The sequence below is a fragment of the Lasioglossum baleicum genome, chromosome 8, assembly GCF_051020765.1.
Source record: "Lasioglossum baleicum chromosome 8, iyLasBale1, whole genome shotgun sequence".
NCBI classification, from domain to species: domain Eukaryota; kingdom Metazoa; phylum Arthropoda; class Insecta; order Hymenoptera; family Halictidae; genus Lasioglossum; species Lasioglossum baleicum.
Genome location: NC_134936.1, coordinates 13,113,270 through 13,140,298, shown reverse-complemented (window position 1 = coordinate 13,140,298; position 27,029 = coordinate 13,113,270). Strand labels below are relative to the sequence as shown.

Genomic DNA, 27,029 nt, shown 5'->3' with positions numbered 1-27,029 from the left:
ACGTCGTCAGAAAAGACGCTGCTGCGGACCGATGACAGCGCAATGAGATTCTGATTTGCGCGCGCGGACCGACATAATCTTCGAACGGGTTGCGCTGCTGCTCTTCGCCGCACCGTGCCGTACGAAGCCGAGCCGAGCGGATTGCACACGCGCGTCCGCCTCGCGGCAATCAGCGAGAATGATGCAGCCAGAACCGGAGGCGAGAGCCAATCCGATTCCCGCGCAATTTATTTGTACACCTGTGCAGGCGAGAGAGCCTCGCACCTTTTTAGTCCCGCGGGACTGATCCCGGATCCCATCGTGTGCCCCGGGAACGCGACCGAGAGTTCAACGGCGACATTCGTCGAGAAATCGCGGTCATAATTCTGTGGACGCAAGGAAAAACGCCACATGTCACTATTTCAACAAATTTTACTCAACGTTAAGTATAATTAACACTAAACCTATCGACCATCAAAAGTGACTGATGTGTACAGTTACAGAAGTGTAGAATTATAAAAATAACAAGATTACATTTATTTATACAGTAGAACCTCGATTTACCGGATTCCGATTGAAAAGAAATATGCAGTTAAATATGATTCTATTATGAAGGGAAACAAAAAATTTATTTTGGAATATAATGTACATTTTAATTATTTCATCGGGCGTTAATTCATCCTAATGTGTCCTACCGTATTCTGTGCGATTTTTACTATAATATGTACAGGAGTCAGAAAATATATTTAATAAATTCCCATAAAAACACACACCTTTGAAATTTCAATAATTGTCCAATAAAAAATCTAAAATGGGTCATTTTACCCCTCGTGGTACGTTTACTGTTAAGAAATATTAAGAAGTTTAGTTTAGAAGATTTATACTTATTTGCCAGAAAAAAGTCAAGAAAACACATTCGAAAGACTCAAAAAAATAATGCAATTTAACCGATGCCCTATGTCAAAGCATTGATGGTCAAAACTTTAAACGGCAATACATAATATCTCGAAAGTGAAAGTATGTGACAATAAAATTTTCTAAGTCGAGTACGTGCCATTCGAAACGTAAATCGAAATGAAGAATATCGACGTGCTATTTCAAACTGAAATAAATTGGCTATTTTCATAGTAAAATACAGCAATTACCAAAATGAAAGAATGCCAAGTCCCAGCACAATTTACCTTCATGCGACCTATATCTTCACTTGCAGGGTCAAACGATACAATAACAAGACTTTCCTCGTCAAATGCTCTTTCCACTTCTTGCCGATAATTGCGTCTAGCGTCGTTAATACACAGCTAGCGTCCAGTCCTTGCAGAGCACGGCCAACTTTTTCCGTTGCAGAGTGCGGTCAACATTACTGCGATCTGCGTCTATGCACAGGTACCGTTCACTAAGCTGGTGTAATTACCTACTCTGTTTCGGTTTGAGTCGGAAGAAGCCATAAACCGCAAAGTCGAGCTGCCTTAGAAAACCTACCCCGTATACCTATACCGTTGAATTTTTATAACACGGAGTAACCGATTCTAGACCAGGTAGCGACAGGCTGAGCTACATTTACGACATTTCTTTGAAAACGGCAAGGGGGTGTGGATGACCCTTCTCGAAACGCGAAATTTATAATTCCCGTTTAAGTCCAATAAAATCTGGGCATTCCAACCGTCGTCCGAAATTGGTCTACTGCCAGCAAAAAAGATCATAGAACGTGAACTGATGCCGCGGGGTTTTATTGCGTAACGGATCGTTGAGCAGGGGTGGTTGTAAAATATTTTCGAAAATCCATGTTAACGACCTGCGCTTACTATACATATGTATAGGATCGTCGCTCTGCTGGAATTTAACAGCAAGGGGGTGGACGCAAAATTTTCAACCCCAATTGCACCACGACTACGGTCTGACCGGCGAGATTATTTGGATCCCGAAGAATGGTAACAATCGAGCTTTGTAATCGGTCCTCGAAACGATAAAGACTTTGTTGGCCACCCTTCCGGCATCGTTACACCGCCACCCCCTCTGATTTCCACCACCGTTCCTCTTTGTCTCTCTTCCACAGACTTTCTCTTCTCGTTCTCTCTCTCTCTCTCTCTCTCTCTCTGTTCGCCTTTCTCTTATTATTCGAGCTCGAAGAGGAGGCCCCAATGGTATCACCTGTTGGCAATTGCACGCTCACGAATTCCTTCGGTCTCCTCGCCGTTGTTTTTTTACCACCCCCGCCCGCTCGTCTTCACCGAGAATCATCCCCCCGCTGGTTTTTTTCTTGGTACGAGAGAAGTTCGACCGTGGCCGACCGAGGAGGTCGACCGCCTTCGCATAAACGCGGTTAATGGGACGGAGATAATGGCGAACGACAATGGCGTACACAGCGCCATTGTTGCGCCCCGTTCGACTCGCGGTTTCTCTTTCGATACGCGATAAATGCGCTCCGAGCCGACGCTCGATTCTCGATTTCGTTTCGAATGTTTCTGTCAATCTCCCTTCGAGATTTTGCCTGTCAAACTCTTCATCGCGGGACAATTCAATCTGCGGAGACTGTCGAGAAGGTAGAGGCTGTCTCGACCCGTTGTTATACGATTTTTCTGTTCGGTGAACTCGGCTCTTTATGCGAAATAAAAATTGTCAGCAGCCATCGCGTGAAATCGTAGCCGAATACTTTGTTGTCTTTTTTAACCCCTCGCCGTATCATTTTCTTTAGAGTTGCAGTGATTAAAACGTCTTCATCGCCAAAATGTCGGAGAAGAGAAAAGAGAATTTATATTTCTGTATGGCTACATTTATCTTAATGCTTAAATATTGATTACTAGTAAGGATTTTATGCATTTATGACAAAAATGGTTACGTACAATTTAAAACAGAGGAAATATTAAAAAGATTTAAGGCCACCAGTGTACGAGTTTCACTTTGATAAGATAATTAAAAGAAGAATGAAATTTTTGGTTGGCTCCTGTCTCTTGCAATCAATGCAAACATTTTTTATTTTGCATGAAGATCCGCAGTCTACTGATTACAAATGAATCAAATTCTATTTCCTTTAAAAAGATAGGCGTTACGTTCATATTTGTTAGACTTTGTTTAAAATCTTCATGACGAGTTTGATTCGTTAAAATACGGCAGGGGGTTAAGAGTCTCGGTAATGTATGTACAATTGACGTTTCGCGATTCATTTAATGTTTCTACTGTTTTAAATAAATGAATGCACAAGATCCGCAGTCTACTCGTTATAATTAAAGAGGAACGATTAGGCGAGACAATTCATTCGTGTCTGTCAGAATGAGTTTAGTTTGGGTTCAAATATTTAATCAGCAATTTTAGATGTTCATTAATTTCTGTAAGGTAGCAGCCACGAAAATAGCAAAACTCAAATTTGAGAAATTGAAAAACATTAACTCTTTCGGTTGTCCCCTCTGACACCACTAAAAATTGCTGTATCATTATCGAAAATATTGTTTACATGATTAAATATATCGGTATCGAATCAATTACTAAACATTTAGGTATTGTATGAGGTATTATACCAGTTTCACATCCATAAAATTTCAAAAAAATCATAAGGAATGAAAATATTCTAGATCGGAAGAAATGTTTAATTTTTCCCAGTTAAAATAGCTCCGAGTGCAAAGGATTAAACAAAAGACAGTAGCTCTCTGTTTACCTCCGCCAAAATTTTCCAATCGAGCGACTCCAAATCGTTTTGGAAAAGATAGGGTCTTCCATCGATTCGAGTACGTGCGAAATCCAATTAAATGGACCGTAATAACGATACCATGAGGCAGCCTCCCGTGAAAAGGAGAGTGTAAAAGGAAAAGTATCCGAAGGGCGACGGGTCTGTTGAAAAATGTTAGAGAGGGCAAATCGTCGAGGAAAGAAGACTATATCGAGGCTCACGCGTACTCGATAGAGGTACCTACGCGCACAGGTACGTATCCGCTTAAACGAAAGCTCGCCAAGCACAAAAGCAGCGTGTGTGCCATCGAGTATCGCAAACATTGATTTGAATCACAAAGACCGCCCGCGGTACACGGCATTGTCGGGGCCCGACTTATTGTACAGTTTCTCGTGTCTCGCGAGCCGGTGCTCTCGATCCTCTCCTCTCTCTCTTTCTCCGCTCTGTCTCTCTTCCTCTTTGCTTTTTTCCCCTTTTATTTCCAGTGACGACCAATCAATCCACTTATTCCGCGCGGTTTATGTGCCACTTGTGGCGTGTCGCCCGAAAACCAGCCCCCCGGAACTACGCTTTAATCGTACACGCACGCCGCGACGCCACTTTCCGTTCCACCGACGCCATCACACGCACCCCCCTCTGCCACCCACGTGCGATAATTCTCGCGAAATTCGCCGAGAACCTGCCCATTATCACTGTTAATCGATTGTCGTCGCGCCAAATGAGGCTGTCCGCCTCGCTTCACGCTGCCATGCCAGTGTCACATTGTTCCACGCTGGATTTCTTTTGCCAGCCTTATTCCACCGTTCTTCATCTACGATTTGCCCGACAGTTGGTCGAATGTTTCAGATTTCATATTTTGCAATGATCGAAGCTGTAAAGATGACTTCGTGGGAATTGATTCAATAGTTTCCTTTACACACGCAAAGTCTAAATAAATTCTGTCTTCTACTTTTATAAGACTAGTCAATTCTAATGCTCGATTCACTGCATCAATTGCAAGGAGACGTCTACAAAAAATTTAATTCTTGTCGTAATAATTCTATTATAACACGTGTGCTGTACTTGTGATACGTGTACGCAAACGGACGTGTTTACCCGATGAACGCTCCATTTGTACATCCTGATATGGATTCAAAATATTTTAGAGATTGAGAATAATGTACCAGTAATACTAAACTCGTGTACTTCACCTAATCATTCTTGTATCAGATAAAATCCGCGGTGTTATTGCAGTCAGCTGTCTGGCAAAATACAGTTGGCATCTGGAGCCGATTTCGAGTTGTTGAATATAAAGAAAAATGTATTTCGCGGGCCGAGGCGAGAACCGAGCCCGCTAATTAGCAGCGGCGTGTCGTATTCTGCGAACCTAACAGGTTCTACGGGTCGAGGAAGCGCAGGTATTTTCACACAGGTTTATTATTTGCCGGCTCGTTGCGGAAGCAGGTACCTCGCGCTGGAGGCCCTGATGGCGATCGATCCGCAAACAAAAGCCCCGCTTACGGCCGTTCTCCGGACAAGCGTACCTGTGACGCGCCGGCACGGCGGCCAACACAATTAGCAATAAATTTTCACAGGTTCGTTAAGAAAGTGTCAATATTCGGCCACCACAGAGAGAGGGAGAGAGAAAGAAACGTCATCGTCATTGTCGCAAACGCAACTTTGCTTGACATCTTGCGGTACTCGGTAGTAAAGGACTTCGCGAATTCCCAATTCTATTCTCTAATCATCCTTCACCCTGATCTATTGCTGGGAGAATCTCTCTCTTTCTTTCTCGCTCTCCGTGTGATTCAATCCGTGATTCGTTTAGAGCTGAGTCAAGGCAGGAGATCCATCGATCGATTGAGTCAACCCAGACCTTGCACCGATCGCTTATCGGTCCGATAATCTTATCGAGGCGACCTTGTCCGGTTATCGTGCGGCCGACCACTCGACCGTGCATAATTGCAACCAGCTACCGACCAACGGAATTTCTCGTTTTTAGGCCTGCGACGATCTACACCTCCGGTACAAGTCCGAGATCGATCGACGGGAGTCCCAGAGATTTATTTGGAATTTGTGCGGTTCCTATTATTCGAAATACAGTTATTTAATAATTTCCGAAAGAATCTTAATCATTTCAGTACTCGTAAGATAAAAAATCTGGAATCATTCAGAGTTGGTACATGTCCTATATTTTCACCAATTCGAGAGATTCAAAAATGTGGAATAAATATAGAATAGTTTCATTCTGTGAATTAGGAAGATAATTGAACAGGAGATTGGACATATATTTTCTGTAGTGTTTATTTAGTTTCTTCTGTCCATGTTAGTGTTTCAGCTAGCTTCGATTCGACTCGACAGTCCCAGGAACGAAACGAAAAATTAGAACCGGCAGGAAGTCGGAATTCCGCGTTGTTAAGGGCCGATATCTCGGAGGGTGGCTGGTCCGAGGTAGAAAAGGGCTGGCATTCTCGAAGTTCGAATGGGATTTCAATCCATTCGCCGTTACTTTCATTGTCGCTGACGCACGAGGCCGGGGTTGTGCTCTACGATTATCTATGACGCATTCTTCCATTATCCGTTCCGCTCTCTTTTCCTCTCGGTCTCTCATTCCGATCCGCGATGACTCTCTCTCTCTCTCTCCTCTCTCTGCGAGCCGCGGCAACAGGTCCTACGCAGGAACCCGCTTAAACGGAGTCGCATCGGCCGATAGAGGTTCTTTCAGGAACGGCTGGTGAGCCTCTTTGTGGATTTCACGAACGAGAGACGAGGAGAAGAGGGCCGAACGAACGGGAGAATGAATGGCGGAGGAAAAAAGGAGCGAGAGAGAGAAAGAGAGAGAACGCTAGGAGAAAATGGGTCAAGTCGACCGGATATAATGGGAGATTTGAATACGACGAAGCGCGACACGAGCTAATGCTCCCGCAACCCCGGCAAATTAACTCGGGAGTTTGCTCGGCGACGAGGAAAGCCTCTCCGGAGCGAGAAGAATCATCAAGATGGCCAATCTCTCGCTCGTCGATGACACCGCCTGCCAAAGTTTCCGACAATACCTAACGCCAGATATCTCCAGCTTGGAGAGATCATTGTCTCGCAGGGACCACGCCGATGATCATTTCACTCCCCCAGGCGATTTCGATTTTAAAGACCTCTTTCAATAATATCTCTCTGCATAAGTTCTGAAATACTCTGTTTACGGAAAGATGTCCGTGTAATTCAAGATACAATATTTACAAGGAGAGGAGTATTTACAAAGCAGGTGCACAGTAGCAAATCATGACTGTGATCGTCATCGAACGGATTGTGTTACACCATACTTCCTGATTCAACGATCCGTTCACGTGCTCCTCGATTAATTACCGAAGCTCTCCCACGCCGCAGAAAAAATCGCAATCTCGAAAGAAAGCGCGATACCTCGGAGAAAGGCGATAAGATTACGAATACCTACGCAGTTAGTATAACTGGCGAGCGTCGCGCGAGAATGCTCCGACACGCTGTTTGCCGCACCAGCAATGCTTCTGGTCTGAAAAATTTGATTCTAGAATAGCAAGGGTGCGGGATTCGCGTTCTCATTTCTCGATAATAAAAAAATCGGGGTTTTCAGTAGTTAAAAACGCTAGATAAAAGATCGATGTAGGGCGCCATCGCCCAAAAAGTCCTATTTTTTCGTTTACGAGGCGTAATTTGCATTACTCGGCAGCATGTAGCTATGAAAATAGAAACATGCGCAATTATATGCTTCCGAATAATGCAAATTACGCTGCGGAATAATACAAATTGCGTCGCGTAAACGAAAAAATAGGACTTTTATGTAGCGTTTTTGAATAGTGTAAAACCCCATTTTTGTATTATCGAGAAATGAGAACGGGAATCCCGCACCCTTGCAATCCAGGAAAAAGGAGATTCTACTCTATTAACTAAAATCTACTAAATACGAATGTTAATAATCTGTTAACGATATTCTCGCATTGCAGTAAATGTAAATACACTGACAAGGGAAGGACCCCAAGTGTCCGATTTTGATAATTTTTTGTGAGATGATGCTATATGGACACCTAATTATTTATGCAAAATATTAGATGTAGTTACTCAATAGTTTTAAAGATATAAACAATTAAGCTACAGCTAAAATCATGGTATATCAACAAGATATGAAACTTTAGTTTATATCTTTAAAACTATTGAGTAACTACACCTAATATTTTGCATACATAATTAGGGATCCATATACCATCATCTCACAAATGATTAAAATCGATGTCGGGATCCTTCCCTTGTGAGAAGCGCAGAGGATAAAAATGTTATGCATTCGTTACAAGAAGCCGAAGCATTCTGCATTTCTCTCTGTTTTGTGTTCCATGTACTTTCGCACAAAATTGCATAATATCCGCAGTCTAATCATATAGCTTCGAAGAAAATGATCCAACCAATTCCTGAAAAGCTCGATGTAGTCAACCAAAATGTATAGATTATTTCAAACCTATCTGTATTTAACATGTTTGCACACATTCTCATTCTAACACTATAAATTAATATATTAGCGAGTAAAGAGTGGACATTCAGAGAAATTTTGTAATATTTCTTAACATTAACATATTGTTGGAAGAAATACAGTAAATGGGTACCCGGTGGCCGGTCGACTACACAAGAGTTAATTTAAAATCGTATGATCGTCGAGCCAGTCGACGACAATACGATCTCGCGACACCTTGATCCAGTCAGCTCGATCCTCGTAGAGCGTAGAGAGTCGAAGGTCAGTGGACCCGTTGGGAAGGAGGATACCTCGCGACACGATTCTGGCTGAACGAAGAGGGCTGATGGATCTCTGCGGGGGTGGGTGTGGGTGGCAGGGGGTGTCGAAAGATACGCCGGGAATCGGAGAGAGCGCGTGTAGCATCGGGAAAACGACACGGGACGGTTGTAGGGTGGTATGTAGTATGTATCCGCGAGAGGAGAGAAGAGAGAAGAGACGAGCCGGGGTCCATCGGGTCCATGGGTCGAAGGGGTGGTGTATATCAGGAGGGGTGAGTTTGGGGCTAGAAGAACGCGTGGACGAAACACTGGCGACCCGGAGAGGAGAGGCTAGCTTTCGCCTGGTAGAGAGAGGAACGCGTGGACACACTCTCCTGAAGGCAGAGAGGAGGCAGAGAAAACTCGTGAACGTAAGAGAGAGAGAGAAAGAGAGTGCGCGCGAGAGAGAGCGAGAGAGAGTGAGGATCACGATACGAACGCGCCTGGCTGAACAGAGATAGAACATGTAGCACAGGGTGGGAGAGGGGTGAAAGCATTGCCGCGAGAGGTCGTCGGGGTTGTTGGGTATGACGTCACGGCGTAATGGCGCCGCCTTCGGTGGCGGATAGAGCCGCGCGATTGGTCGAGAGGAATGATGGCAGGCTTGCGTGCCAATCGATTGCCGTTGGTAGGCTCGGGTCTGGTCTGTTGGCCGGTTAGGTATGGTCGCTGCCGGTTAGGATGGTAGGGTGTTAGGCGTGTGGAGGGGCGGCGAGAGCGCGTAGCGAGCGAAACAGAGAGAGGGGGACAGCCGCCTCGGCAGGAAGTGAGCCCCGTGAGTGGGACCCCAAGGCGGAATCCACAAATGCTCAGAAGGTTCCGTTCTTCCGTGGAGAGTGGAGGTCGCTCCTAGTTCTGTGTCACACTTCTTCTACTTCTTTTCTTCCTTCTCATTCTTCGTCCACGAGTACTAGCGTACGCACGCACTGTGCTCTACTACTGCTCGTCGTTCGGGATTGTTGTCGTCGTGTGTATACATACGAATAGTGTGCGTGACACGCGCTGCTACCGGAGGACAGAACACGCGTGTACCATCATCCGGTGGGACGGAACGATCAGTGATATCGGTAGTTGTCGGGATATTGACACAGTGACCGTCGATGATTCTACATTCGAACGAAGTGTGCTCGCTCGGCAGTGATATTAACCCGGTTTGTGCTCTTTCTCGAGGATCTATCTCGAGATTTCGATCGTGAGCGAGGATCCGCGGGCCAATATCGTAAGCATCGTCGTGATCCGATTCGTCGAACGTATCGCGAGCCCGCAGCCAGTCACGAGCCAGCGAGCCGAGAGAGAGACGAGTCCGATACGGAGAGAGAGAGAGGGGCGAGAGAGAGAGAGAAGGGGAGCGAGAGAGGGGGAGAGAGAGGACGACAGCGTGCTACCAGGCGAAGAAAGTGACAGTGCGTCGTCAGTTCTCGGTCAGACACTCTGGTTGCCACGATACTTCTCCTGTCTCTGCCGAGAGAGACAGTGTTGATGCGACCATCGTCTTGTGTACTAAACAACGAGCAAAACCACGGTGACTCTTCGTGATTACCAACAAATCGAGAGTATCGACGAAGGACAGAGAAACCGGGATCGAGGAATGCGTGGATTAGTCGATTGATCAGTGCGCGGTGTGCTCAACTGACTGTCGGAGTCTACAGATGATACAGATAGAGATAGAATTGTGCGGTGGGAGTAGTTTTTAACACACGGTGTGGACTTCGTATTTCGAAGATTATAGACAAACATTGTGAGAGTAATTTCTTCCAAGTGAAACACCGGGGGGGTATGATCATAGTGTGAAATATATTCCAACAAGTGGTGTCGATAGAGAGAAAGAGAGAGACCACCCCCTACACGTAGATCACATATGTCCGTGGGGGTAGTAGCCGCTTTAGTTCGCATGTCAGAGTCCCGGCTAGGTACCCGAGGACTCGTGACCGCGTAGTGTGTCCACCAGTTCGCGATAATCAAATCAGTGAACAACAGTGGTGACGTTCGACGAGTCTGTACTCGCTCGAATACACGGTTCGAGCGTGACGCGAGGAGCACCGGCAGGCGGTCGGCGTTTAGTCGACTATTCTTGACGTCGATCGGTACCAGGAAAGGGCGGCAAGCTGTACGGGCACAGGGAAGAAGACATGCTCACGATGGAGACGGACCTGAAGGGCGGCAGCCTGCACGGTCAGATGCCACCGCACCCTCATCAGGGTGTCTCACCGATGGGACACCATTCCGGTGTCTCGCCGTACGGGAACATCGGCTCGATAGTGCACAGTCCCTCGATCTCGGGAAGTCCTCCGAGCACCGCGGGACTAGGACTCGGCCTTCAACACCATCACCAGACACAGCATCATTACGCTTCGATGCAGGCTGCTCAGCAACAGCAACAGCAGCAACAACAACAGCAGAGCATGCACTCGCTAGCTCAGCAAGCTGGTGCGCAACAGCAGCAACAGCATCACCCACACCAGCAGCAACAGCAGCAGCAGCAGCCACAGCAGCATCATCAACCACCGAACAACAACAACAACACCAGCAAGAACAATAACATCGACCGAGTGAAGAGGCCGATGAATGCATTCATGGTGTGGTCCAGGGGGCAGCGGCGCAAGATGGCGCAGGAGAATCCAAAGATGCATAACTCCGAGATTTCGAAACGGTTGGGAGCCGAATGGAAATTGCTCAGCGAAACGGAGAAACGGCCATTCATCGACGAGGCGAAACGGCTGAGGGCAGTGCACATGAAAGAGCACCCAGATTACAAATACCGGCCAAGACGTAAGACAAAAACCTTGCTGAAGAAGGACAAGTTCCCGTTGGGCGCCGGTGTGGCCGGTGTCGGGGGCATGCTTGGCGTTGATCAAAGACAAGTCGGTGCCAGCGGCGGTCCACAGCAGGCGCAACTGTCCCGAGACGTTTACCAAATGCCGAACGGTTACATGCCGAACGGTTACATGATGCATGACCCGACGGCCGCGTATCAACAACACGTCGCCTATGGCAGTCACATGGGCGGCGCGGCCGCTGCGGCCGCAGCTTCAGCTGGCTATCCGAGGTACGACATGGGACACCACATGGGCGGCGGCAGTCCAAGCCCCATCAACAATTACATGAACGGATACGCAGCGTACGGTAGCACCACCGTGCCCGGCGGGTCGCCGTCACCTTATCACCAAGCACAACCAGGCTCGCAGATGTCCAGTCACAGTCCCAGCGGTAGCAGCATAAAATCGGAGCCGACGAGTCCAGCGAGCGGCGGAATTCACACGCCGACTCCTACGGGAGCGTCATCAACGGCCGGCGCTGGCGGGCAGGTTATCAAACGGGAATACATGGGCCAGCAACAATCGCAGCAGTCGCAGGGCGATCTACGGCAGATGATCTCCATGTATCTGCCACAGGGCGTCGACCAGGGGGTCGTGCAACACGGCGCCGGTGTCTACTCGCCTGGACCCTCGCCGGATTCGCTCCAGCATCACTCTGCCATTCCGCCTCTAACTCATATGTAAGCTGATTTCTATTGCTATCATTAATTGCCAAAAAGACCCTGTTATCGCTACTGTAGAATACCAACTGACGATCGAATACCCTTGCTTGAGAAACGATACTGATTTGTCGCGACGATTTCGGAGGTTGATCATGTTCTTCATGTGCATCGAAGATGATGCTAGATTGTACAGACAGTTAAGAAGTAGAGTCGATTGTACTAGATAGTAATTCATTCATGAATTGGATAGTTGTACATAGCTAAATTTTCATTTGATCGTATCGTATAGTTGTGGAGTCTACTATAGTCTGTTCAGCGAGGCGAGCCGGTGAAGCACCAGCACGCGTACTTCGCTAACTACCCAAGAAGGGCAACTATAGTCGGCAGTTCGAGCCATCAAACGAGTAGGAGAGCTCCACGAAATACATGGAAAATTGAAATCTATCAATGTGCATTCCGGGTACACGTTAGAAACATGAACATGAAACATAGATTGTTTGCCCCTTGAGAAAATCTGTGTCGAGGATATTTTTCGATTGAAGATTCGAACACAAATATATTTTTGCATCGATTGGAAGAGGTTCGAAACGGAGGACCTTCGCGAATCTTCGAGTGCAAGGTTTTTCGATCGTCGGTCTCGCGAGGGCAGGATAAACCTTGGTTCACGTCATCCGTCCTGGATTTTTCTTAGTATTATGTAATAAATGATTGTAAATGATTGGCGTAGTTTAGTAGCTAGAAACGGCCGGTTTATCCTTCCCCTCGCTAAGCTGCTTGCGTGCACGTTCAACTCGCGACGAAAAAATATGAATCGATTGATAGGATCGAGCGACTCGAGCGTGCACCGATTGCGAACGATCTCGGAGATCGGTTTCCGGATCGCTCCGATATGGTTCGCGTGACGCACTGCCCCATGAAACTCGTAACTAGACTGTGGATCGTGTGCATTCACGTGCAATTCTCCAAGTAGAAATAAAAAATGTGGTTCATTGTAATCGATGTAAAGAGAGTACTTGGTCATTTTTCGTCGACGATCCGCAGTCTGTTCATACGCTTCTTTGTAACCCGCGTGCGTTGCGCTCACTTGCATACTAACACCGTCGCGACGACATTTCCACTTCTGGACCCTATGATTAATCCTGAGTACGTGTAACAATTAGCACCGACACCCCATACGCAGTTCCCCATAGCTTGGTGTCTGCTGGTGCACGGCGGTCGGGACCGTGCGAGGTGAAAACGCATGAGTTTAGTTGAACGGTTTTTCCTAGGTCCCTGATCGATTAGAAGCTTGCTATAGTAGGTTATGCCTTTCGATCCCCGTACATTATCTCGTAATTCGCTGGGAACGAGCGTCCCTTTCGGGAAAGGGCGTAACCGCCGCCTCCGCCGCCGCCGGAATCGTTGCAAGAGATTGTTCTTCGACGATCTTCCGCTTCACACCGTGTTCTTCATCACTTTCTATCCTTTTCTCTCCTAGTGCTCTTCGTCCAACGTTATTTCTTTTCGAACGTTCACGGTGTTTCTCGGTTTTCCACGAGCAATTTTTCACGCGCGATCTTACTCTCAGGGTCCAGAACGTAGGGAATTTCGAGCGATTTCAACTCCAAAATTTGCGACGTGCCGCGATTAAAGTGTCGAGCTCCGTAGGCTGAGTCAACAGAAGCTCGCGTCGCCGGTTTCGTTCGTCGTCTTCCTCTCCGATCCTTTTCGAAATCGAGGCTGTCTCTCGACGTGTACGCGAGAGGACGAGAGAGAAAGAGACGGAAGCGACGACTGGCAGCGCGTGCCTTCTTCTGACTCACCCTATATTACCCCAAGTCCCGAATCTTTCAAACCAAGAAATTGGAATCCCCTGAAACTTAACGATAAAACAATAACCTCGTAGGATAGCTTAGAGTGACGCAAGCTTGGACGGACGGCTGTACACGCGCGGGAGGACTCGCTCAAAAGAAATAGAAAAAGAAATGTTAGACCTAAGAGACAGAGAAAGAGAGAAATTGCAAAAATGGGAAACGTGGGGGCCGAGGCGAGAGAACTCGAATGGTTTCTCGCAACCTCGGGAGAGAATTTCACGGACCGGCAGCGCAAACGAAGAGAGAGAGAGGGATGGATGGTCTCTCTCTCGTCAAGGAGTCGACGCCATTTTGCACGCTGCGATCGAGAAGAAAGAGACGAGCCAGAAGAGAAGAGAAACAACGTTCCGGAGGATCAACAATTTGAGAAACTGCGTTGCCCCATCCCCAGCTTGCGACAAATTTTCTGCTGCGGCCCCCACTTGCCCCCATAACTCGTCTAATATTATTTTTAACGAACCGCGTATCCTTTCAGGAGCGCGAAGATCATCTCGCTCGAGTCCGACCCCCCTTTGCATCGCGTCCGCGCCCCCGATACCTCCGTTAGGGAGCGACTAGCGAGCGAATCGATCGGACCAGCGAGAGATGATTACTCTCGACGTGTATTATACGCGCTCGTTTTCTCCGGGAGAGAGGTACGTCCGAGAGAAAGATAGTTTGAGAGAGAGAGAGTGAGTTTGAGAGAGAGATAGAAAGATAGAAAGGGAAACGATAAAACCTTACTGTGATAAACGAACGCCTGCACGACGTGGCACGCGTGTAAGAATGAAGTATCCAGGGTATAGCCGTGAGGGAGGTTCGAGAATGGCCGACAGTAAGCGTGTAGAAAGGTGAGAGAGAGAGAGGGAGGGATTGAATCGAGAACGCGGTGGATGGGATTCGAAACGGTGAAAGGGCTAGATGTGTCGCGGCTTCGCGTGTGTTTGTGTTTGTACATATAATATTGTATATAAATACATATACTTATATATACACACACATACATATTTATGTTTCGAGAGAGAAACCGTATTGGGAGTCACACGTGTATTATATTTTTCGCCTTAGCAATATTTTCATTTTTCTTCTCAGCGTCGCGCCGGTTTAGAACGACGTCTCGTTCGACGTCCGTCGGCGTCCAATCGTACGTGTACCGTTTCAATTAGCGGGCCGAAACACCGGATAACAAAGCGATGCGAGAGTATGAGAGTGTGTGTGTGTGGATATTCGAAAATCGTACTCGAGACGTACAAGACGCGTCCGAACGAGTTCGACGGACGACCGTCGTCGATTCGCGTGCGAGTATGCGACGTCCACGAGTGTGCACGACGAGTGTGAGGGAGATAGACGAGAGAAAAAATAAGAAAACAAGAAAACAGTATTTATAGCGCATATTATCCCGCTGGAGAAATGGTGCAAGAATTTTTCGGCGAAATTGTCTGTCGCGTTCCCATGTGAGAGAGAGAGAGAAAAGTGTCGATTGGCTGTTGATTGTTCCCCGGTTGATCCCCGGTTCCGCCTCGAAACTACCCCCATGTACATAGACAGAAGCCTGTATCGGAGATTCTTGAAACCTGACAGCGCTTGACTATCCCCGCGAATCCGGGGAGCATATTTTCATTAACATTTACGATTTTGTTTCTTCTTACCGCAGCGACTTCTAACACTTATGATTACGATTTAATTATTTTAAATATTCTTATTATTAACTCTATGTCTTCGTTTTCTTTTTTTTTTTAGTTACTATTGTCATCGTCATCTTCATTTATTATTATTATAATTATTATAATTGTTGCGATTATCGTTCTCCTTTTGCGCTCCTTTTTCCACAACTTTCAAAGTTCCCACTCTCAGACGCGTCCCAAACGTTCGCGCGACCTTCCCTAATCTTCCCTGGAATCTTCGAACGAGTCCAGAAATGGCGGCGTAGATCTAGGCGAGATCCGATTTCGAGCGTCCGCATGCTGCGACAGGATCATTCTTGGATCCTCGATCGATCTGTAGCGCAAGAAACTTCGCAATCGATATGCAATTCCAACTGTTCACAGGAAGAATTAATACAGCCATCTGAAAATGTTCATTGTTTTGTTTATTTACTAAATAGTTTTAGTTTAGAAGAGTGCCCGAACATTTGTATCATCACTCATCGCCGAACACCATGCCCTTCCTCCTCCAATCCTTTTATTCCTCATGTTATCTCCAAATTAATCATCTTAATCAGGGAATTTTTAAAGGTAGACAAACTTATAGAGTCTATACTCCCCGTGATCAAAATGGTTAATTTAAAAATAAATACAATTCACCTACACAGTCAGAAACAATTTTCGATCACTGCGGATTTTATATTTTTATGCGAAACACGAGCACTCGAATTAATTTCCACTCATTGCAATTATTCAGAAAATGAACTTCTGTATTGCATGCGAGTCCATCTGTTGATCATGTATAGGCTGGTAGATCGACCAGTGAACAGACGCGAAATTCAACAAAATATTTCAGTACTGCAATTGTTTAAAGTTGTTATACCGTCGATCGAAGTTTCCCGTTCGCGTCCGAGTCTCGAGTCCCCGATCGAGGACCCAAGATCCGCGTACGATCTTCGCAGCACGCCGACACGGAATTCGCGAGGGATTGTTCATCGTTTATCCACGAGCGCACAGAACAAAAGGCGTCGTGCGTCGCGACGCGTCTATTCCGTGATCGCGACCGATCGTCGACGAAGGAGCTCATTGTACAAATCGTTCCGATAATCCGTAACCTGTGGAGTTTATAAGTCGCCGAAAGCTCTGTAACATGTACATACGTTCGCCGCGGCAAACGAGTCGTCGTGGCAATTACGAATAATATATATACATATATACATATGTATATTAATTAAGAATAGTCCAACTGTGTTGATTCTTTATCTCGCTACCTCACATCGAACAATCTAGACGAGAAACGAAAGAGAAAGATAGAGAGAGAGAGAGAGAGAGAGAGAGAGAGAGAAAATAAAAAAAGGTAAATTCAAAAGACGTGGGTTTTCTCTTTGTGTGTTTGTTTGCATGCGATTTCTCAAATCCTTTCAAATTTTCTGTATTCTTCTATCCACTGTTCTCGAGGATTTCGACCCATCAAAAATTCTGTCGGGAAGATCCGAGGAGAGTTCTTCTCTCTCTTAGGCACCGATTTATTAGATCCTTTTTTCCAGAAGATCTCTCGGTGCCCCCGCGTTTATGGAGCCTTAAAGTCAACCGCGAGAAATACTATCCGCCGCGGAAACGTTGACGATAGGGATGAGACAACCGCGAAGAAGGCATCAATTCCGCGGGCGAAACGGATTTCTGTTCTCGTCGTCGTGGTACGCGTCTCTCTGTCCCTTTCCCTTGAATAGTTTCCCTCCACCCGTATTTTCAATGGCGTCTCGTTTTTTCCTGCGTCGGTCTCTGGACGTCGCGCGTCGAAATGTCCCAATAAATATAACGTCCGGCCACGGACGAGCGGAGACATTAATTCGCGCCAATAAATATTCCCATCGTTCCGGCACATAAACCTGGCGTTTGTCATACACACGGCAGTCATTTCGGTTAAAAGGCATTCCCTCCGCCACTGAATGCAAATGCGAGTGCTCGTTGTGCGTGCACTCTCTCTCTCTCTCTCTCTTTCTCTTTCTCTCTCTTTCTCTTTCTCTCCTCGCGTAGGGTCTCTAAAGTGCTTTCAATTACGTGTTCCACCTAACGTCCTGGCCTCGAGAGGGCCGTTTTCCTATGTTTTGCATAACCGGGATTTTCAAGTGTTTCACGCCCCTGGAGGACGAGCGGCCCGCTTCGGCCCGCTCCGCGATATTTTCCTCGAACCGCCACTTTCCTTTCTCCTGTATCTATGTCCACGTAAACCACTGCAAAAGTTCGTGCCCAATTTCGCATTAACCGTGGCCAATCAATTTTCTAATTATTCACTTTTCTCCCCACTAATGCTTCTGACATTCGAACAAGCACTTGAAGTTTAGAAAAAAATTGTTCGACAGCGTAACACGTCAAAATACAAGGGCACGAACTATTGCACTGACCCGACACATGTTTGCATCATCTTACTGTCCTGGCTTTGCACGCTTTGCTGTAGAGGTTTGCGATTTTCCGCAAACGAATCGATCTGCATGGTATCCCGAGAAACTGTTTTGGCTGTGTCAACGAGGATCCACACTGTGTTTAACACGTTATTTTCGTCGGATCTGATGGTATTCTTGTTGGCACACCTGAGCAGAACGCTTGCTTGCTGATAACAGGGCTGCTCGTAAGTATTTGGACACTTTTATAAATATATTATCGCCTGCTCTTCGAGCTGTGAAGTTTCATAACAAGATGATGGAACCTCCTTGAGAGGGGTTCTGATAAAAGAACTTCCGACGAAGGAGGGAGACTTTAAACAGCGGATATTTTAAGGGATGGAATATTTCTGAACGGTTAAACAATTCTTATTGCTGTCGTGTTTAGCATATTTATTTCCGTCTAGCACAGACTAATTGTTAAACTTCGGTTCTTTGTGCTGAATAAAAGTTGCATCTGTTACAACAAGAATTTCTTTTGTTTCTGATAGAATTTAATCTCTCCACTCTGCAGCTACTAATTTTTGTTATAAAATCTGAATTACATTTTAAACCAACATCTAAAATCGAACGAGAACTAACGTCCCCGAGGCTCTAAAAATCATTTTCATATTTATCTACACAGCTGGAGAGACAATTAAATCCTGCAATAATAACTTCAGAATAAATATCCATGCCTCCCGTCTATAATATGACAATCAAACATAGGAACAGGTTAAATCAGATTGAAAAATCGCTGTCAAACGAGGCGACGTCACGGTATCGCTCCGACACCGTTAAAAAGCATTCCGACCGCGGCGATAAGATCCGCCGATCAACCAAATGTGCAAATACCGATCCGTCAGTGTATTTATTAATGTAGGCGATGAATCAAGCCTCGCATACGCCATCGAGTCTCCAACGGTAGCATTCGTCTTGTCTCCTCGCATTTATTCCCCGTAGATTTCGATCTTCCGCGTCGAGAACAGCGAACAGGTAGAGTATATCTTGACGCAATTGATCCGAAACGTCAATCGTCTCTCGTTCCATAGGAGAGGGAGAGAGAAGGAGGGAAAAAACGAAGCGTATCTCACGGTGGAATAAAAATCACGTACTATTGTTACGTAGGTTCGAAAGTCTGATTATCGTTAATTATCCGAGGTCTTATCGCCAGCCTGCATTTATCCGAGACGATTTCTATCTGCGATATCGGGAGGAATACGGGGATCGTTGGGAAAGAGTAGAGTATCGGTATCAGAAGTTCCAGTCTCTAACAGTAGCAAATCGTATTTATTTTACTTAGATTTCGATCTACTCGAACGAACAGGCATTTTGATAGAATCGATCCGAAGTGACGATCTGGTTCGAAGGGAGATAGAAAGGGAGTAAATTCAAGTGTTATTGCAATTATAAATACCCTCAGATTTCTCCTTTTGGAATGGATAGGTAGAGTATAGAAAGATTACATCGCTATAAAAAAAAGTTTTGAATGTAGGAAGATTTGAAAAACATTTTAAAAGAAAATTTCATAGTGATAAAAATCACGTATTAGTGCACCGAGGCTCGGCAGGTCGGACTATCGTTAATTATCCGCGGCCTTATCGCGCGAACCTGAATTTATCCGTGGCTCTATCTCCGATATCGGGAGCGAAGAGACAGAAAATACGAAAATCGCGAGAGGAATCGAGAGTAACGCGATTAATTTTCGTCGCGTGTTTTGCATACGTATATTTGCGGTCCGAGGCGCGTTATCTCGGTCGGCATGCCGGTTTTATCGGGACGATGCAATATCAAGCTATTACTCCGCGACGTGCAATAAACGCTCGATAAGGAGCACTTGTTTGTTACGGTAATGGGGATCGTTGCCGGCCAAAGAATCGCGAATCGGACCGCCCGCGATCCACCGATTCAATTAAAACCGCCTCGACTTCTTCCCGATGCAAATCGATTCGAACCGAGACGATAGGAACGATCTCGAAACGGTGCTACCGTTACAACGCGATCGAGGATCCACGCTCTACACGGTCCCTGGTATCTACTCTCACGTAAACACAGCTGATCTTGATCGAGGTCGAGACAGTCGCGATCGATCGCGAATTTCGACCGCGGTGACAAACAGGATCGGTAATATTGGGTGTGCGCAAAAGTTCCGAACCTGATTACCAGGGATACTTACTTTAACATGGTTAATAAGTCGGGGAGAGGCGAAACCTTGATTATTAATAATTAGAATGACGATTTTACACAATTATTGAGAAATAAATATGTAATTAGGAGGCATATTTTTTATTTCTATTTGTGAAAATTCTTCCGCTAGTTAAGGACTATCAATCAAGCGCTCCGGCTAGTTTGAGATTCACTTTTTCAGTCCACTAAAACAATTAATACCGAGAGAAACGTATCCAGACTAATTGTAAAACGAAGTGTACAAATAACGATTGCAAAACAATACGCCAGAAACAATTTCCCAAAAACAGGAACGGCGCACCCCTGCTCCTCTCCGCGGTCGTTCAAATCACCGGCGTGGCGCGGCGCGGCGTCGCGCAAAAACCGCGTGCATAATCGTCGCTGATTAAACGCGGTTTTTCGCGGAACGGCTGGTTCTCGCGGCTGCTCGTCCGCCGGTCGATGAATTATGAACGATCGTCCGAACGGAACGATTTTTGACGTGGTCGGTCCCCGGCCATTGGCCAGTCCGAGGAAAAATCCGTCCGTCCGTGAACGAGCGTATAACTCTCTGGAATCGCGTGTTTCTCGCAGAAATTCATTTCCACCATAACTTTCCCGAAACCGGTGTACACATGCGTCTTTGCGACAACGTCTAAGCTCTCGTACGCCCACACGGCTCGCACCTGACTCTGTTTCTCGGCTGATTTACGCGGGCCCGGCCCGACGTGGCCCGACTCAGCCCAAGCTCGGCCCGGGGGATGTTTGCGCATACATTAGCGAGGAATTTTCTGCGGAGACCCAGCTAGAGAGAGAGAGAGAGAGAGAGAGAGAGAGAGAGGCGACGCCACACGGTGGCAAACGGAACGGCATTGATAAAGCTATCTCGTGAATAGAGAGCCCCTATTGCTAACCTGTGACCGTTTAATTAATTGCCGGCCAAGAACACTCCGCCGCGTGATTAATCTCGACGCCCCCGGACGCTCCACCCGCGGGGGCCGTAACTCCTCTCCGCCGGAATAGAAAAACTCTCTAATTGAAACGTACCAACTTTCGGTCGGGAATTTTAACCAGCCGCGACGCCGGAATGCCGGACGGGCCTCTGAATCAAGAACGGCGTCAGGTGAGGGCGTACCTGGACAAGATATGCAATTCGAGCCTGTAACTAACGGCTGGAAAAAACAAAGTCGTCTGTACAAATTCTAGACTGTGCCTAGCGTCCCCTTGAACTACTAGAAACACTGGCAGCAATCCAAATCCTCGACGGTAAACCTATTTCTAAATGCAAACCTCCGAGTAGCTCGGTTTTCGAAGTGGATCGCAAAGATTTTTAATTCCTGTATTTGTATTCTGGACATAAAATATTCGAGAACATTTGAAAAGTACTTATTAATTTACTAACTGTACCCGGACACGCGTTGCTGTGGCTCAGTCTGGTTAAATGGCAAAGAAAGAAAACAGAAAGCGCATGTTTCTAATATGTTTAATTTCACGATGCTTGTGAGTACATATACAATATTTTTCGTTATAAAAACACGCGCGTATTCGAATGCAACGTTGTGTCAAAAGTTCGAAGAAATCGGTGAAGAACTTTCGGAGATTTAAGATTTTGAACAAACGAACATTTACATTTTTATTTATATAGATATATAGAATAGATAGATTGCAGGGCGAGTGTAAGAAGAGAATTTCTGTAATGGATCTTCCACAACAATTTTAAAGTGTTCCTTCGTATGGTTTCATTGTCTCGGAAAGAGTCTGACGTAAATGGTTCGGATGTAAATTGGTTGGTTAGTGATTGGCAAGTTCTGACAGATAGGAGGAAGTGTCGATGTCAGTGTTGGATTTCACCATGGAAAAAATCCCCTGACGGGTTCGCCAAGGTATCGTCGTCCCTGCTTTCTCCCTTTCCCGACTCTCCTGACTCGGCTAACCCCTGAGTAAGATAATATTCACGGCCAATTACCTAAAACGCACTCCTTATGGAGCCGCGCAGGGATATTGGCAGGCTGCCACCGTGCAATCGAGTATCCGGTGTGAAACGACCTTGTTATTAACGTTCAAGTAAGCTTTACCAGCCAATAACCCGGTCTCCCTTGGCCAAACGATTCGCCGTGGCTCCTGGTACGCGATCCCTCGGAGATACGATTGCGGTGCCATTTTTTACCGGCTGGCAATTAGCCGATTGATATTCTTCTTCCAGTCTTTCATTTTTTATGGAGAGAATCAGAAGACTTGAACCTCCAGAAAAATTACTGAAACAAGATCGTTCAATTATTGGACAGAATGTGTTCTATGAAAAAAGAGTACATTGATTTCAGCTTCCGGAAAAATTCTTCTATGAATGTTTTACATAGTAGGGACCATTTTCTGTTGAGTGTACTTTCCAAGGCAATTATTGAAATATTTGATTAGTACACGATTACATAGAGTAAAGGAATAATTCAAGTTTAAAACCTTCCAAAAAATCGTAAAGAATTCGGTACCAAATGAACTCCAAAAATGACAGGACATTTCGAAAATATTCTGTCAGGTAACATCGACTATAACAAGGCAATATGTGCACTCAGTAAAATAAGTCTCCGTACACCCTTTAAAACAGAATAACTTTTTTATAATTATACCAAATGTGTGTGACCCGATGTAAGCAATTAGAAGCATTGGTTTACCGAATTATGTGCAAAAGATATTTTCTAAAAATTACAATTTATAAGGTTGCATGCAAAAATAAAAAAGGCACTTTTTAAAACATTTTTATTTGGACCCTTAATGAAAACCTAAACTATACGTTTTGTAGATCTATATACAGCTCGTGTCAATCGATTTCGATGAAATTTTCAGTAGGCGTGTAACTACTATAGATCTACAAAACATATATTTTACATTTTTATCAAGGTCCCAAATGAAAAAGTTTTAAAAAGTGCCTTTTTTATTTTTACATGCAACCTTGTAAATTGTAATTTTCAGAAAATATTTCTTGCACATCATTCAGTAAACGAATGCTTCTAATTGCTTCCAAACATCGGGTCATTTAATACAATTATAAAAAAAGTTATTCTGTTTTAAAGAGTGTACGTAAAGAGTACGTAGACTTATTTTACTGAGTGTAGATATTAGCATCTAACCAAATACCTTTCCAGGATGAATTAAAAATACTTTATTGGTACCGTTCCCAGTCCCCAGCAGAAGTCCGAGCAGATTTAGCTTCGCAGAAGTGGTTCCGTTAATTGCGGCGCCGATTAAAAGTCTTTGCTCACTTTGTATAAGCGGCTGAACGTCCTCGCATAATTCGGGTACCAATATTTGGTGCCCCGTAGTCCGAAAAGGGCCTCTCGCCTCTTCGTCTCCCCTTTGGTTTCCGCGCCCATGGGCTCCCTATACTCGTCGCAGTCGTTTTGTCGACGGTACCCGTGTTTATGGCACGAGCGGGACAGTTATGGCAACGAACGGCCGTCATCGGGAATCCAGTTGGTCCCTCCAATTTGTTAATTGGCACGATAACGTACGCGCGATCGTATTTTTGCGACCGGGAGAGTTCGACGGTGCGCCCGCTCTGTTTCTTTTTGCGTTTCGCGTCCGGGTCGCATTTTTAATCGACCGCTTATTAAGTTCCTTAATCCGCGGACCGTTCGTGTCCGAGAACCGTTCGGCTCGCGACTTTTCGACACCGGGAATCGCATATAAAATGCGTCGTCGCAAAAATTCGGCTCTCAATTAATGAGAACTCCTTTCTGCTCCTTCTTAAACCACGAAGAAGTTTCAATTTCTTTATCGTACATTTCTAGGTCACTTTTTATTTTACAATTACTGCAGTATTAAGATTGCTTCAGTCTTGTCAATTTTATAAGACAGAAAATATAGTGAAAAATGTACAAATTGAGAAGGTCGACATTGAATCCTCCTCGGGGAGAATTTTTAGTCGTGAAAGGGGGTTGGTAACAGGGGGTGAGTCAGGGAGAGTTCTCTCAAGACACGATCGTCGCAGACTGGTTCCGACTAGCTTGCGGGGTCAGTTTATCGCAAACAAATGGGTTACGCTTGTTCGACGCCGTATTTCACCAGAATTTATTGTTTATTATTCCGCAGGCCCCGTACGAATGATATAGGGCCGTGTTTGCCCAGAGTAGCGTTAATGTCGTTAATAGCACCACCGGTTCGACTGCTAACCACCGGGATCGCGGCACCCAATACACACGGGGGACAAAACCTCTCCGAGACGAGTTTCTCCCCTCTCTCTCCCTCTTGTTCAACCTGGCCAGGGCTACCTCTTGCCTGGCTCGGTCGGTTTTATTCTTGGATCGTCCCTGGTGAAATTAACCACGACCGAATCCCGCTGCCCCCGAAAATTACGCCGTTCCCTTGGTATTTATTGCCCCCTCGCGAGAACGTTGACCCATTTCCTGGGCCCAGGGCCCCTCGCTCGATCATTCCCACTTTGGACGATTGCTCGGAGAACCGCTAGTTGCACTCTGGACACTTGTTCCTCGCTTTTTTACCACTTGGTGACCGATTACATAGGGTAAAGCACCCAAATATCAACCACTTTTTGTTGATGTCATTTTTTGATTATTTTAGAATGCTCTTTCTCGACCAAAAAATTACCAGTTGTAGATGCATTTCCTCCCTGTAAGATTCTGGGGTCAAGTTTGTTCAAAAATTAATACAGCTTAGGAAAATTTTTTTTGTGGTGTGTCATTTGCAGGTTCCAGCGAAAGGGGTTCTTAATATGGTACACCTTGAATCCCTAATATGACACCTAGTGCCATATTCGACACGCACACCAAGAATGTCAATATATATAGCTATACCCATATTAGGGAACCCTTGGTAATGCCATATTGGGAACTCCACGTGGACTGATAATACTAGCTGCTGACAAAGAGAAAATGAATTTCAGCCGAAACCAACAGTTGGCAAACATTAATATAAATAAACTGAAACTACAGATACGTTCAAACATTTCAAATCACTTACCTTCCTCGAAAAAGATGCAATCGAAAATCTAACCACAAAAATATTCAACACGTCGAGACATAATTGGCGATGGATCGATACTAAAATCTATAGAATGGTGCGATTGCACTGCACACTGTTGAGTAAACATGGTAAACTATTGTTTGAGGATTTTCGCACCAGAATGTGACTTCTCCTTTACAAGATATAAGATGGTGTCATAATAGGCGACTATACCATAGGCACTTTACCCTCCTCTACGATTTTAGTTATCACAAAATTGTTTGAAAGTATAATTTACTGTCACATAAAAGATATATCATTTTAAACAGTTTCTCGATCGCGTTATACGGAAGTTCACCGTGACAAAATTTTGTTTCGTATCGAAAGAAATGAATGACGTTGATTTAAAATAAACTCTGCGTCCGAGCCGATATTGTATGAGGGTTGATGAGAGAGACGCAGGAGGAAATAGATTAAGATCGTCGTTCTAGACGTACAAACGGGTGCAGTAACTCGGGATTTCTAGTAGTTAGCGTCCTGTTTGCCTTCTTCTGATCGCAATGCGTCGGAAGACCCTCGTCACCCCCATCTGCCACACGCCGATCAGTTAAACCGAACGATCTTGACGCGAACGTGTTCCCGATGCGGGACAATGTTGGTACGGTAAACATCCCGGTGAACCCTTTTCCAAGGGCCTGTCACTTTTCCGATTGACCCTTCACCCGTTCAACTATCAAGAGACACATCATGGAGATCCGACGGATTAGTAATGGAAACATTCGGATTTCCAACTTGAAGAGTGTACACATCACAAGTTAAAATCGACGAGAAGATTTTTACAATCTCGTTATATACGTTGCAAAAATATTCGAGTCTACAGAAAAGACGGAGAGAGAGGATGGTTTTCCTTAATACAAATACCGCAGCAGCCTCGAAAGGCGATCGTCCGAGCACTGTCGTCTCGGTATCGGGAATTACGAAATACGTTCGATTAGCGACAATCGTTCGTACCGACTAGCAAAACAACAACGAAGTGGCGTCCTTTCGAACGAGTCGGACAAAGGAAAAGCGAAAAACCTGCCGGACAAGGGAGAACGAGAGGTAGACAGCGTCGGGGTCGGCCATAAATCGCGAAGGTGGCTCCCGGTGGCAGGCGTGGGCTTGCTATCTCCCCTCGTTGGCTCCGTTTCCACACCCCAGACGTGCGTTATTGCGCTAATAAAGCACTTAACAATTATTTTCCGGCCGGTGATTTTTCAGCCGGGCCGCGGGCAGCCACTGATAAACCGGTGTCCCGGCCGATAACCCGGACCTCGAGCCGAACAGAACGACACGAGTCCGGTGGCCGTACACGCTGTCCTTCTCGAATTATCGTCCCGAAACGAAAACAGGAGAGCGCCGGTGCTCTTGCGGCGCGGTGCGGTGCTGTGCTTGCTTGCTTGCTTGCTTGCCAATCTTCGCGCCGCGGTAGTCCACCGCGATCGCCAACCCCCTAATGCTCGATTCGCATGTGAGCGTCGCGACCGGCCGACGAATCGCAGCCGGGGCCGATCTGTCCGCCGGTTAATTGGACGCGATCGCAATCGGCCGGCCGCGATTTGTCTTAATTTCGGTGGCGACCGGCCTGGAGCCCCTCCGGCGCGCCCTTATCGGGTAGCCGGCTCAGCCAGCGACCCCCTATCGGACCTGCACATCGTCGTCGGGGAAGATCGTCGAGCCGATTGCGATTTCGGTGCTGGTCGACGCTAATTTCGACGCTGAATGGCCCCGTAAGCGATATAATGACGTCGTCTTAATTATTCCCGACCAGCCAACCCCCACCAACCCTCTCCTAGACATTGTTCCGATTCCGGTTGGTCCTCGGATCGATGGATCGCGATGGGATCGAGGACGAATGGAAGCTCGCGGCTTTGTCGCGACCCTCGAATTTCAACCTCTTGTGGTACCCCGAAGACTTGACAGTGTTGGTACACTGTTCTCTGTGATTCGAACTCGACCCGACAGCGAGTGTAGAAACGGTGGTCTCGATGTACGTTCGCATAACTGCCTTACGAGTTGCGTTAAAACCCCTCTCACGCCCTGTCTTTCGGGAATGAAATATAGATTCTCATTTTCTTCTTGGTT

The 27,029-nt window shown here is 46.0% G+C and overlaps 1 protein-coding gene across 8 annotated transcripts in view; it reads left to right on the top strand.

Moving 5' to 3' along the window:
* Positions 1 to 8,762: 8,762 nt before the first annotated feature.
* Soxn (SRY-box transcription factor soxNeuro) overlaps positions 8,763 to 27,029 on the top strand; it is a 159,570-nt gene continuing 141,303 nt past the window's right edge. For 7 of the 8 annotated variants that reach the window (XM_076429082.1, XM_076429080.1, XM_076429079.1 and 4 more), the window contains exon 1: positions 8,763 to 11,906. In XM_076429082.1, coding sequence (XP_076285197.1) covers positions 10,540 to 11,906 — 1,367 coding nt within the window. In that variant the 5' untranslated portion in view covers positions 8,763 to 10,539. Of the gene's footprint in view, positions 11,907 to 13,773; positions 16,695 to 27,029 lie in introns of those variants that run through there. The other variant, XM_076429083.1, reaches the window with a different exon arrangement.